Raw genomic sequence first — 15,224 nt, forward strand, 5'->3', positions numbered from 1 at the left:
TAACGATTTTCGGGTTCACTGTGTTCACTGACCACAGAAGTGTAAAATTAATTATGAAATCAGCACAACATTGGGTCTCCAAGGAAGGCAGTAAGTCTTAATTTAATTTATATTTTATATGTATATATATATATATTTAAAAAATCATTATTAAAGTATATTAAGTCAATAATGTACAGTGGATATAAAAAGTCTACACACCCATGTAAAAATGCCAAGTTTTTTCGATGTAAAAGAATGAGACAAAGTTAAATCATGTCAGAACTTTTTCCACTTTTAATGTGACCTATAATGCGAACAATTACATTTCTCCTCTTTGAGGAGGAAAAATGAAAAATAAAAACCTTACCATAACCTGGTTGCATAAGTGTGCACACCCTCTTATAACTGGGGATGTGGCTGTGTTCAAAATTAACCAATCACATTCAAACTCATGTTAAAAAGAAGTCATTACACACCTGTCATCATTTAAAGTGACTCTGATTAATCACAAATAAAGTTCAGCTGTTCTAGTAGGATTTTCCTGAAATGTTCTTAGTTGCATCTCAGAGCAAAAGCCAAAGAAAGATTCCAAAGCATCAGAGGGATCTCATTGTTGAAAGATATCAGTCAGAAGAAGGGAACAAAATAATTTCCAAAGCATTAGAAATACCATGGAACACAGTGAAAACAGTCATCATCAAGTGGAGAAAATATGGCACAACAGAGACATTACCTAGAACTGGACGTCCCTCCAAAATTGATGAAAAGATGAAAAGAAGGGAGGCTTCCAAGAGGCCTACAGCAACATTAAAGTAACTGGTAATTTCTGGCAAGTACTGGCTGTGTACTACATGTGACAACAATCTCCCGTATTCTTCATATGAATGGCCTATGGAGTAGGGTGGCAAGACGGAAGCCTTTTCTTAGAAAGAAAAACATCCAAGACCGGCTGAAGTTTGCAAAAACAAACATCAAGTCCCCCAAAAGCACGTGGGAAAATGTGTTATGGTCTGATGAAACCAAGGTTGAACTTTTTGGCCATAATTCCAAAAGGTATGTTTGGTGTAGAAACAACACTGCACATAACCCAAAGAACACCATACCCACAGTGAAGCATGGTGGTGGCAGCATCATGCTTTGGGGCTATTTTTCTTCAGCAGGAACCGGGGCCTTAGTCAGGGAGGAGGGAATTATGAACAGTTTCTTTGGCACAAAACCTTCTGGCGTCTATTAGAAAGCTGAAGATGAAGAGGAAGTTCACCTTTCCGCATGACAACGAAGCATGGCTTCACCAGAAGAAGATTAATGTTTTGGAATGGCCCAGCCAGAGCCCAGACCTGAATCCAATTGAACAACTGTGGGGTGATCTGAAGAGAGCTGTGCACAGGAGATGTCCTCGCAATCTGACAGATTGGAGCGCTTTTGCAAAGAAGAGTGGGCAAATATTGCCACGTCAAGACTCCTACCCAAAAAGACTGAGTGCTGTAAGAAAATCAAAAGGTTCTTCAACAAAGTATTAGTTTAAGGGTGTGCACACTTATGCAACCAGGTTATTGTGAGTTTTTTATTTTTGCTATAGGTCACATTAAAGGTGTAAAAAGTTCTGACATGATTTATATTTCTCTCATTCTTTTACATTACAAGAACCTGGTATTTTAACAGGGGTATGTAGACTTTTTATATCCAATGTATAATCTTAAAATGAAAAACCATGACAGGTGATAATCTTTATTAGGGGTGTGCCGTGTACTAGTACTATTACTATTACCTAGTATTATTATGGATATGAGCAATTTGACGGAAATGATATGATCCGTTTATGCAATCTAATTATTCGTGATCGGATAAAGTTACTAAAAACCATACATTTTCACGTCACTCCCATGGCAAGGAAGTGCTCATTTGGATGAGTCCGCTGTCAGTAAAGACATAGGTGGGTTGATCCCCTGCTAAAAAAAAGGTTAAATAGAAAACGTTGATTCTGCTGCTACAATTGGAATCTCAGAGAAGCTTTCCCACACACACACACACACACACACACAAACATGTAACAGCACCTGCATTCACTTTCATCCATTCTCTAAACTCTCTCCCTTAATTTCTCCAAATATATTTTGTGTTAATCAGAATCATTTGATAGCTAGCCATCAAGCTAGTTATATTTTCCATTGACTTAGCTGAGGTAGTGGAAGCTGTTTTTGGCATTGGTTTTATTACCTGTACTAACGTTCTTCAAATTTTACGACGTAGTTATTTGTTGGCTGTACCATTTGTTTCACATGGAAATTACAGGGAAAGAAGACACAAGTAAATTAAACCACAACAGTAATAGTACTATTAACAAATAACAGGGGCATCATCAGACCCTGGATTTCAGGAATCTAGCCCTGGATATTTTTTGGTCAGAGCTGAGTGTTTTGCAAGCTTGAACGGTAGGGTTGAGTGTTGTGAACTCCCTGGTCTGGTGATGTCCTTAATAAATAATCCACATTCTTGCAATATACATTATTCTTTATCAGCAAACATGGGGTTGTAGCCACTCTCCCTCAACTCAACTCCTCAGACATTCACTTTAATTTCCAAAATGTTCAGGGATAAACTCTTTCTCCAGTGCAAATACACAAATATTGGAATCTGTAGTTGGTCATCTTATTTCTCCATTAAATGTTTTCTTGGTTAATTTTATGCTGTTTAGTGGGCGGTTCCACTGCTTATACTTGTAGTTTATAATGTGGGCTAATTATGCCAATGCTTGAATTCTGTTTTAACTAATCCCAGAATGTTTTCCGAATGACAAACCATTACAACACAACACAACAAACGTAAATTAATTGGCAATTCTACAAATGTTGTGGCATAGGCTAACTGTTAGAAAAGTAGAAAAGTTGGAAAAGTATTGCCCCTGGAAAATTAAACAGCTACTGTGAGTAAACTAAAAGTAGCCAAAACAGATGCATTTATTAGTTTTGTTAATATAAGGGGTGTAAAAATAAGCATTGTGCATTGTCAATTTGAGCTGTTCGCATGGATTTTAAAGTATCAACATGTTTTGTGTGAGGAACATTTGAATCACACTGACAACCTCTCTGAGTGATCGATCAATCACAACTTCACCATTGTTTAAAACACACTTCCACGTTTTCCGCTCACGGGCTACATCCAATTACAAGTATCACGTGTGAAAACGGATATGAGTACGACAAGATCGACACACACCTAATCTCAATACTATGAGTAATGTTTATAATTATAGTATAACTCCGCTGTGCCACACAACAGACTAATTCACTGCATTGTTCCCCCGAAGGCCTACAAACCACACAGTGATTCAACTCCAACCATTACCATCCCAAACTGCCATTTGCGGATTTTACTATACTTCACTACGCCTGTGATGTGGTCTTTTAAGCTCAGATGGCTATGCCGTTCCCAGTTGTGGGGCACGCATGTGAGCACACAGTCTGGAAAAAATGCACTCGATTCATTCATGCCTTTCCCTAGTATGTAAAGAGGAGAATTCTGAGACGAATCGGCGACAGTGTTGCCCATCCTCCACCACGGAAGTCCTGGTGACAACCAATGGTCGGCCGTCGACCGCGGCGTCCGATCAGCTCACCTGCAGACTCTCTCGGTCGATGCTGACCACCATCCTGGACTCCTCGCACCGGACGGTCAGGCCCGCGTTGAGGAGGCCTTGCAGTTCCTCTGGCTCCTCGTCCGGCTCCCCTTCCGGGCCCAGCCAGGGCTGCCGGTCCATAGAGGAGGGCAGGGACAGGTAGTGCAGGCCCGGTGTCAGGGTTGGGGGGAAGCGGAAGGGAGGGCCGCCGGAGTGCACCGCGCCGCCAGACAGAAGAGGGTTGTCGTCCCGCAGGATGGACAGCTGCGGGCGGAACACAGAGTCCAGGGAATCCACCGTGTCTAGAGGTCAAGGAACAAACACGTTTTAGCCGCAAGGACGAAGTGCGAGCGCAGGCGCTGAGTACTGGCACCCACCCGAAGCACACACACACACACGAACAGAGGTGCAACCACGTACAAATCACGTAAACAGCGATGTGCGTGCGCGCACACACACGCACACACCCACACACACACAGAGCAACACACAACATCTGGTGGTTTTAGAGGCATGGAAACTGCCTGATGCATTTCACTCTTCATGGCCTGGGACAGAATTCATAACAGCTTTAACACATATAACAAATGTTGCTTATAAACCAAATGTATTATTATTAGTAGAATTTATTTAGATAGTAAATATCTTGCTTGGATTCAGTCAAACTATGTACAGTATCTCACAAAAGTGATTAAAACCCTCACATTTTTGTAAATATATGAGTATAACTTTTCATGTGACAAAACTGAAGAAATTAAACTTTGCTACAATGTAAAGTAGTGAGTGTATAGCTTGTATAACAGTGTAAATTTGCTGTCTCCTCAAAATAACACAACACATAGTCATTAATGTCTAAACCGCTGGCAACAAAAGTGAGTACACCCCTAAGTGTACAATTAGCCATTTTCCCTCCCCAGTGTCATGTGACTCGTTAGTGTTACAAGATCTCATGTGTGAATGGAGAGCAGGTGTGTTAAATATTATGTCATCACTCTCACACTCCCTCAACATGGCACCTCATGGCAAAGAACTCTCTGAGGATCTGAAAAAAAGAATTGTTGCTCTACATAAAGATGGCCTAGGCTATAAGAAGATTGCCAAGACCCTGAAACTGAGCGGCAGCACAGTGGCCAAGACCATACAGCGGTAAAGCAGGACAGGTTCCACTCAGAACAGGCTTCGCCATGGTTGACCAAAGAAGTTGAGTGCATGTGCTCAGCATCATATTCAGAGGTTGTCTTTGGGAAATAGACTTTTGAGTGCTGCCAGCATTGCTGCAGAGGTTGAAGGGTTGGGGGGTCAGCCTGTCAGAGCTCAGACCATACGCCGCACACTGCATCAAATTGGTCTACATGGCTGTCGTCCCAGAAGGAAGCCTCTTCTAAAGATGATGCACAAGAAAGCCCGCAAACAGTTTGCTGAAGACATGCAGACTAAGGACATGGATTACTGGAACCATGTCCTGTGGTCTGATGAGACCAAGATAAACGTATTGGTTCAGATGGTGTTAAGCGTGTGTGGCGGCAACCAGATGAGTAGTACAAAGACAAGTGTGTCTTGCCTACAGTCAAGCATGGTGGTGGGAGTGTCATGGTCTGGGGTTGCTTGAGTGCTGCCGACACTGGGGAGCTACAGTTCTTTGAGGGAACCATGAATGCCTACATGTACTGTGACATAATGAAGCAGAGCATGATCCCCTCCCTTCAGAGACTGGGCTGCAGGGTAGTATTCCAACATGATAACGACCCCAAACACACCTCCAAGATGACCACTGCCTTGCTAAAGAAGCTGAGGGTAAAGGTGATGGACTGGCCAAGCATGTCAGACCTAAACCCTATTGAGAATCTGTGGAGCATCCTAAAACAGAAGGTGGAGGAGCACAAGGTCTCTAACATCTACCAGCTCTGTGATGTCGTCATGGAGGAGTGGAAGAGGACTCCATTGGCAACTTGTGAAGCTCTGGTGAACACCATGCCCAAGAGGGTTAAGGCTGTGCTGGAAAATGTATTGACACTTTAGGGCCAAAGTGAGTACAGCCCTACACTTAGGGCTGTACTCAGTTTTGTTGCCAATGGCTGTGTGTTGTGTTATTTTGAGGGGACAGCAAATGTACACTTATACAAGCTGTACACTCACTACTTAACATTGTAGCAAAGTGTCATTTCTTCAGTGTTGTCACATGAAAAGATATACTCAAATATTAACAAAAATGTGAGGGGTGTACTCACTTTTGTGAGATACTGTATGTTTTGGAAGCATAATCTATGGTTTACTTTACGGTAAATGTGTGCTAGAGCATAAACTGAAACAATGGGGAAGCGGGAGTGTCTCACCTGGCTCCCGGAGTCTGAGGTTGAATGTGTTGGCTACAGGGGTGTGGGTATACGAGGTGACTGGCCCATAGCTGTGGTCCTCTGCCCACTTGATGAGGGCCTGAGAGCCAGACGGGAGGGGGTTCTTAGGGGTCTTAGACACTTCCATCAGCCTCTCGTCGGGACTCAGACTTACGGTATTCGACGTCTAAAGAAAGCAAGGGAGACTGTTTTGTGTACAAGTGTACATTTTGGGATTTGACTTGCAACATTTCAATAATTTTTTTGGGGGAAAGTGGTTGCATTCTTCTATTGTAGACAGACACATTTACATCTATACCTTAAATATCCTTATCAGCTACAAAGGAACGTGCGAATAGTCACTCTGATGTCTTGAAAGAGATTTTACATTCAGGTTACACATGTTTATTTACTATCCTTATAGGGAGCAAAACAATCATTTCCCATTATTGTAACTTCAGTGAATCTGGTAGACTGAGACACAAGTCAAATGGCCTGATCGATGGTAGAACCAAATCTATTGTGTCTGATTTCTACCGGAATTCCTCATTAGTTCCCCAGTGTTCCATGCTGTGTAATGTGACAGGGGCTAATCCCTTCCCACACACATTTCCCACCGATCCCCAGCTGTCCCAACTGGCATGACACTCCCTATTTGGAGCACTGTTGTTCAACCAAGGCCCATTGAGCTCTGGTCAAAAGTAGTGCACTATGCAAGTAGTAGGTTGGAGTTTGGGATGTGCCTGCCCTATGTCAGTCCCCAGGAGCAGAGCTGTGGCCAATCCTCTGACAGTAGCTAGGAAGGCTTTGATTTTACAAGGCTATCATATATCATATCACACGCATAACTGGCATTTTCTGCCTTGAGATATTCACTCTTACACGGTGGCACACCAAAGTGGGACACACACACACATATGCATGCGAGCATAAGCGCAGTCACGCAGGCACCCTCACAAACACACACTCACAGACACCCTCACACATCCTCACACACCCTCACACATCCACTCACACACAAATATCCCCTCACGCGAGGGCAAACAAGACATTAAGCGGTTTATCACTGAAACTCTTCCAATGATCCTGGCGTTGTCTGTTTACTTTGGTCCTAGAATCTGAACTCCCAAAGCATCAGAAACATACTCTGGCACCATACCTCCCGAGCCTGGCCCAGATCTCCCTGCTGTCAACTCCTACCGCGAATCATTGCCAAACACCATGCCAGAAAGATACAGTATGTGACCAGGCTAGTAATCTCAGGGTACTATAGAGTGTAAGCCAGCAGCACATCATTACCATGTGCTCACAGTTTCCAGCCCCTTCCTCGACCTGTTTTTGTTAGCGTAGCGTTCCTCTGTAGCCTGAGCCCTGCCCTGCTGGCCTGATTGATTCAGTGCAGTGACAGCCTAAAGGGCAGTTGTACAAACAACCCACCAGGCAGTGGCTGAATGTGCCCCTCCGTTCCAAATACCACCTTATTTCATGGTTTGCACTCTTTTTGATCAGAGCGTCCCGGTGCCTGACATAGGGGACAGGTTGCCATTTGAGACGCGCGCAGTGCTAGCTCGCTGCCCGGCAGAAGTGCAGCGTCATGGCCCCGGCAGAGTCTCGCACCACCCCGTCTACACAGGGATCACTGCTAGACTGTGGGAACCACCCCAGGGGGGAGCTAGTGCCCACAAGACACAACACACCTGAACTGAGCTCAGCAGCTAGCTTAACATCCGAACCATGAGGCGGAGCAGTGCAGCACACTGAGGAGGAGATATGGGCAGACCAGTTTGGTTAGAGGTACGTGGTCTGGCAGTCTGTTTATTGACCAGATTGTCTTTGCTCGTTATTGATAACGGCTTTTGAAATTATCCATATTTAGGTTTTAAAATAGTGTGGAAATCATATAATCTTATAATAATAGGTATGGGACAGTTACGTCCTGAAGGTATATGAGCCAGCCAGAGTTAGTTACATCAAGATTGAAGTAAATTAAAAGAAAAAATATATTGGCAAAGAAAATATGAGTCTTGGACGATATCCTGACGTTAAACAAAAACCAAGTGCATCTCCCTTTGTCTGGGTCTTGTAAATGACTGTATGAATTTTAATTACCAGAGCAGATGTTGTCAATAATTTGTTTTTTAAGCCAAAGTGGGATAAGAAACAATAATTCAACACCAGAGACAGAGAGTCAATGACACTTTTTGGGCAGGGATTGTGTTGTTACTGTTCTGGTGTAACCTTAGGCAGAGGGAGCCTGCCACAAAAGGTACCCTATTCCCTACATAGTCCACTACTTTTATCCACAGCCAAAAGGGCTTTGATCAAAAGTAGTGCACCATAGTGGCAATAAGGTGACATTTATTTGGTAAGAAGACCGGGCATGCAGCCAAGAGTGCTCATAATTCACATTATAACGGACGACAAACAGGTCAGGCTGTGAGGACAATCAAAACACTGTGTGCCGTGAGGAGGCCAATGAAAACATCTCCCTCCTCCTCTCCTCCCTCTGTCATATGATACAATGACAACTTGAAGCTGTCAGGATGCTATTTCACAGTTCATCCCTCAGTTCCTGGTCTCCCTCCCACTCCCACATGCAGGCGGAAACCAGGTGTCATTTCAACGCTCCCACGGACTGTGACAAATTGACTGGTCAGCAGTGCAAAGTAGTGACATGCCTGCCAGTCTCTCTGCCTGTATGTCTGCCTGTCTGCGAGTCTAGTCATGTGTTGTGACATGGATCCTTTGCCTGTCTCCCCTCAACATTGACACAATCGCAATGTGCTACTAAGGAAGAGTAAATCAATTAAGGCAGTTAAACCTTTGAAATATGAAACTCTGGAAATATAGTTTGTCAGCAGACATGTCACATGATTACCTAGAAAGCTAAAGGACGGAGTCTTGGATCTATGGAGATGGGCTGTGAAATAAACTGCCACTACTAATAATAGAGCTCCTTGATTTTGGTACAAACATCACTCCCAAATGGAATAGGAAATCTCCATAGAAAATGGAATAGGACGACTACTTAGAAAATGGAATAGGATGACTCCATATAAAAAGGAAAAGGACGACTCCATAGAAAACGTAATAGGACGACTCCATAGAAAACGGAATAGGACGACTCCATAGAAAATGGAATAGGATGACTCCATAGAAAATGGAATAGGATGACTCCATAGAAAATGGAATACAACGACTCCATAGAAAATGGAATACAACGACTCCATAGAAAATGGAAAAGGACGACTCCATAGAAAATGGAATAGGACAACTACATAAAAAAAATTATAGGACGACTCCATAGTAAATGGAATAGGACAACTACATAGAAAATGGAATAGGACGACTCCATAGAAAATGGAATAGGACAACTACATAAAAAAACGGAATAGGACAACTACATAAAAAAACGGAATAGGACAACAACACAGAAAATGGAATAGGATGACTCCATAGAAAATGGAATAGGACGACGCCATAGAAAATGGAATAGGAAGACTACTTCGAAAATGGAATTGGATGACTCCATAGAAAATGAAATAGGACGACTCCTAGGGTTACGTACCACCACAGCCAGTTTGCCGATGACACGGTGAGCCTTGATGACCCAGTTGACCGACTTCTCACACTTCAGTAGAAGCACAATGTCACGATGAACTTGAACATCTTCCTCACGAGGCCTCAGATCCACTATCACGTCTACCTGAAATGCACTGCTCAGGGAATGAAAGATAGAAATATAGAGGGAGGGATAGATTAAGACAGTGAAAAAGACAGCACGATTAGAGAGAAAAAAGGGAAAGAGGAAAGAGAGTGGAGAGGGCCATATGAATTTGGGAAGGGCAAAAACATTCAGTATTTACATGCCTTCGCTCTGTCTGGCCAACTGATTAAGGAACTGGAATGCTCCCAGAAAGAGGACATGTGCGTAGCAGACCGGAGTACACAGCTGTAGTATGGTGAAACATTCCCTGTATGTCTGGGCTCCTCACTGAGTAATAACACCACTGAGGAAGTGAGGCCATTCCCTGACAGGCTAGAGAAGACACATTACCTCTTACGTATAAAGCGTTGGTACTGTTGTGTTATGGTTAAGTTAGGGTTATGCTGTGGCTCTGTTATGTTTATGATATTTGTCTTACGTTTGCATTACGTTTATGTTAGGGTTATGCTACGGTTGGGCTATATTATGGTTGGGTTATGTTTGTCTTACATTTGCATTACGTTTATGTTAGGGTTATGCTACGGTTATCATTTTAAGGTTTTGTATGGCTGTGGTGGGTTTCAATGCTGACCTGCTGGAGTTGGGAGCTTGTAGCTCGATGATGTGGACCTCTTGGTTTTGGTCTGGTCCATAGAGAACACAGCCTTTAGAGGGCTGGGGCTCCACGTAACCTGCTAGATAGTTCAGAGACAGGAACTTGTTGTCGATCTTACAGGTATCCGAGAACACTGGGTCTGGAAGAGGATATAGAGAGGATGCCATTACGATATTAGTTGATTATACATTTATAACATTGATTGTGACGTGATTATACTTGATTAAGCACACAAAAGAGGAAAAAGCTCAGATGAAGGCAGAGAGGTTGATATGGAACCTTAAAATATTCAAGTGTTACTGGCGAACACAGTGTGCATATCTTATTTTATGAAAATGAATCTAAGTGGGACAGATTTAGCTAGTGTACAGTACACTACGGTGTGTTCAGCCAATGTTTTGAAACATCTGAACACTCTGGTGTTACTTTTAAGAGACAGGGACTGACAGACGGACAGGTTTTGGTTTTAACACTGTTTTTCATGAAGGCCAATATATTTTGAAAATACATTTAACAATAGCCACTGTAAACACTTTCAATCAGTAATTCCTGAAAGATTTCCCACCATTCTTACATGTTAACATTTATTTATTCAAATATTATTATTATCAATCCAACTGCCCAGGCATTACAATGCTTCTCTCAGTCTTACAGAACAAGAAGAGTTAATCTCTCCTGTCTTTCCTCAGTAAAAACACAAGACAGATGCTTCCTTATTTGGCAAACAAGGTTCTGGACAGTAGTGAGCTTTGGAGAATATAAAGTAAAGAGGTTGGCACCTTTCTCCATAAAACCCCTCATGGCTCTTTGAAGAGCCAAGAAGAGTGTGTGTATGTGTGTGTGAGAGAGAGAGAGAGTATATGTACATGTGCATGCCCGTATTAATGGCCTGGTAGGAAACAAAGCGGAAATCTGTCCAGCTTCATGAAAATGTACCAGTGAGAAAGAGATGGAGCGGAAAGCTAGAGCTCTCCCTCCGACGTAAACCTGGCATGTTGGCGCACGGCCAAACCACAGGTTCTAATGACAGAGAGAGGGCTGAGTGGATGACCGCTTCAAGGCCAAGCAACCGCATACTCTCAGTTCCTCTGAAGTATGGAGCTCACGGAGGACAGAGCATCAACTGGCAACAGTGTGTAATGGAGAGATAACTCCAGCTCCACACCCGGCAGACACGGTGACATTGTCATTCGGTGAAAGATGGTAAAAAAACGAGGCATCTGGATGTTGGTGAAGGATGAGGTTAGGCGTGCTGTCAGTTTGGCTGACACAAGTGGGGAGTGGAAGGAAGTGAAGGGAAAAGGCAAGCATGGCTTCAATGGATCAATCATACAACGTCCCTGGATGAAAGTCCTACACCTCCACGCTAGCTGGAGTAACTGCCTGGAGGGAGGAGAGGTTACCATTATTTTACCAGGCAGGTTTCACTGCCTTGCTCAGGGAGAGAACGTCAGATTGTTCACCTAGCAACCTTTTGGTTACTGTCTAGATCTTGTACTACCAGGCTACCAGCAGTATCACCATTGACAATTCCATACCTGCCTTTCACAGTTCAGTTTACTGCAAACTGCTGCTCAAAAGTGTTATTCAATAGTGGATTAAAGGAGCCTGGCACCCAATCAGCTGTCCCTCTCACAGACCTACTACTCATTTTCCTCAGTCCCTTCTCAGTCCACTGACTCTGGGCTCGTGGTCAAAGCAGAAAAGTGACAAGGAAAGCAAGCAGCCACATTACAAAAGAAAGAAAAAGACCACAAAGTCCTTTCTTCCCAGCCAAATCAATGTGACTCTTAAGTGGAACTGAATGCTGGCCAGTGGAACTGAGAACTCAGAACAGAAAGAGTGCTCGCACTGCTTCTCTGGGACCATTTTATTACTCTAGGGCCCAGTAACTCCCAAGACTTTCAATGGCCTGTATTCAGAATGAATTACTGAGTAGGAACACCTTCATTAAGGTTTAGTGGGGAAGAAAAGTCCTGTCACAAGGAAAATATACAGTTAGTCCAGGTAGCTATAAAAGTCTCCAAAGGTCAATTTAAATGGGACGGTGGCATTACCTTGGGACTGAGGCAACCTGCCTCTCAGAAAGAAACATCCTTTCATCAAAGAAATATATATTTTTTCTAATTCAAACTTTTTAACAGTAAAACACACCTTCTCCCACTTTGATGTAGACGTCCAGGGCGATCTTGAGTTCGGAGAAGGAGGTGACGGCTCGGTACTTGTTGATGGCCCATTGGAGGAGGTGCTCATTGACATGGGGAAGCACCTCCTTCTGAACCTGACAGTGGATGGAGAAGTTCCCATGAGGGAGGTGGACGTCAGATCCAACAGAAACCTGGAGGAAAGAGAGACAGTCCATCAGAGGAAGAACCTGGCTCTGAAGACCTCAGAGAAACACACTGTTGATGAAGAGGCCATGGCTGTTTTATGTTAGGAGTCCTGGGAGCCTACAGACATGTACTAGAGAGACGTGTACTAAAGAGATGTGTACTAGAGAGATGTGAACTAGAGAGGCGTGTACTAGAGAGGCGTGTACTAGAGAGATGTGTACTAGAGAGATGTGAACTAGAGAGGCGTGTACTAGAGAGATGTGTACTAGAGAGATGTGTACTAGAGAGATGTGAACTAGAGAGATGTGAACTAGAGAGGCATAAACTAGAGAGGCATAAACTAGAGAGACGTGAACTAGAGCAACATGGGACAAAGAAGTGGACCAGTGAGCTCTCTCATATCTAGAGAATGGAGACAATGAGGTTGCAGCGAGACAATAGACCCGAGACGTGGGAGGAGATCACTGCAGTGTTAGCTGTCTTGATCATCTTGATCATCTTGACCATCCAGCACAGCAGCAAATGCAAACATGTAGCATATTCAAAGTCTACAAATCTAAGACTTGATGTGTCCTAACAAAGTGTATCAGCCCCTACAAAAAATGACCATGAGTATTGATCATTGATCAATTAACCATTAAAATGTCCTTTCGCTGCTAGATTATTTTCTGGCTAATTACAGGAGCCACACCACATGTGAGTGAAAAGAGGTGAGATTCTAATTGATAACTTTGAAAATGTATCAATCTTTTTGGGCAGGTTAACCAGCCACAGATAAGTATAGCGCTAGGATAAAACACAAGCTTAAAGGAGAGTCGCCATTGAAAAATATTTTTAGTCTATGACTATTGCTCTAAGAGACTAAAGCAGTTGGGTAATGGACCTGGGGTGAAGGAACATAAGGACATTATGTTGTGGTGATCTACAGTGGTGCAGAGACCATAAGAATGATTTTAATGTAAGTGGGTATTAATTTTTATCTACTGATACATTAAATAGTTTTGAATTACTTATACCATTCCTTATTTTAGCTACTGAAGGAAATAAATGTACAAAATTCCACAGGATATAAATGGTAAGCCTTAGCAGAGGACTGGACCAGAGGCATGGTTTAGGCTACTTTAAAGAAGGCCTTTTGATTTTTTTGTGCGCCGGAGTAGGTTTTCAGGACTTGTATGACACATACAAAGACTTCTTTGTTGATAAAGTTATGCACATAAAACTCAACAATGTATTGATATGATCGTTCACTTTTACGGGGAAAGCAGAAAGTCAAGACAGTAAAAGTCCAGGCCTGTATCACGGCAAACGGAAAAAAGGAGAATAGCAGACCTTTCCAGATTTAAACCTTCCATGTAAACTTTGCCAAAACACATCTTTCATACTCCGTCCCGATCCGATATGTCAAGGTCTCTCGCAACATGTTCTCTGTATTTTCACACATGGTCTTCCTACACAATGAGGTGTCTGGTTTCTACTGTTTATATAATCTGTTATGATGCGTCATCACCGCTTGCCCTGATTTCTCTAAATGCCAGCAAACAGCTGGAATAGTATGGAGCTGTCTATGGTGAATGTAGTCAGTAGATAGACTCTATGACTGAGCACACAGATACTCAGAGTCACCAAGATAATATACAACTCATCAAAGCAGTGTGCTGTTGGGATAATCTAAAGGTAGTTCACTTCACCACATGACAGCCACTTGAGAGGGGGATGCATCCAGATTAAATGCGGGGGTCGGGGGTCGGGGGGGGGTAGCCGATATCTATGTAGGTAAAATAGATGGGAGAGCTGAAAATTAGCACAACATTTGAGTAGAACCATGAGCCCGCAATGAAGTGCTGATTTGTCTTCTGGCAGGGAGGGATGGAAAGAGGGAGATTGAGGGGAGAGAAACTTGGCTGGTCTTGGCGTGAATGGTTTGTGTGTGTGTGTGTGGGTGCGTGCGCGCGCACATGTGTGTGTGCGGATCTAACAAAGAGAGAGAGAGCAAGAACGAGAGTGAGAATCTAAGAGAGAGAGTGAGGACCACCCCTTTGACTGTTAATGGACCTTAACCCACACGCTTCATTTCAGAAACATCCACATTCACGTGCTGAAAACCCAACTGTCTGCAGTACAACTGTGAGCAGCGCCGAGGACTGAGGGCCAGCCAGGCAGCTCCAACACATTGTCTGGCCTAGACAGCCTGCCTCATTATACTTCCATGCTTGCTTTTCTTATTTCCAAGGCCTCCTATCTTAAATGGGGGAGGGGCAATTGACAGAGTGCAGATCAGTTAAAACATCTTAATAACCCCTAACCCTAAGCTGATAGGGCCAAGTGTCGTATGGGCCTTCTCACTACAGCTTAATAAAACACATCTTAAGAGGATCATTAGGACCATTCACAAGTCACTGCATCCGCCACACTCAAGGCAATCAATGTCTTCCCAAGGGGATGGCAAAAAAAGGGGAAAAAAGAATCTTGAGCAACACTATTGGTTTTCTAGCCCCAGGTGTTCTCAGTGTTCTGTGTGTGAAAATTATAGTAACTTTCTATCTGGCTATTGGGAAATCCATATGAAAAGGCTTACTGTTCCCCGTGAACATCCACACACACCACAGACAGGCCAGGCCAGCTCCAAGTGCAACAT

General features: G+C 43.3%; 1 protein-coding gene across 1 annotated transcript in view; it reads right to left on the minus strand.

Moving 5' to 3' along the window:
* tgfbr3 (transforming growth factor, beta receptor III) overlaps window positions 1-15,224 on the minus strand; it is a 94,064-nt gene that overhangs the window by 21,899 nt on the left and 56,941 nt on the right. Inside the window, exons 5-9 of the mRNA XM_010872096.3 lie at window positions 12,408-12,591; window positions 10,230-10,392; window positions 9,500-9,647; window positions 5,932-6,118; window positions 3,599-3,900 (exon numbers count right to left, since the gene is read on the minus strand). Of these exons, the coding sequence (XP_010870398.1) occupies window positions 3,599-3,900; window positions 5,932-6,118; window positions 9,500-9,647; window positions 10,230-10,392; window positions 12,408-12,591 (984 nt within the window). The remainder of the gene's footprint in view (window positions 1-3,598; window positions 3,901-5,931; window positions 6,119-9,499; window positions 9,648-10,229; window positions 10,393-12,407; window positions 12,592-15,224) is intronic.

The sequence above is a fragment of the Esox lucius genome, chromosome 8, assembly GCF_011004845.1.
Source record: "Esox lucius isolate fEsoLuc1 chromosome 8, fEsoLuc1.pri, whole genome shotgun sequence".
Lineage (NCBI taxonomy): Eukaryota > Metazoa > Chordata > Actinopteri > Esociformes > Esocidae > Esox > Esox lucius.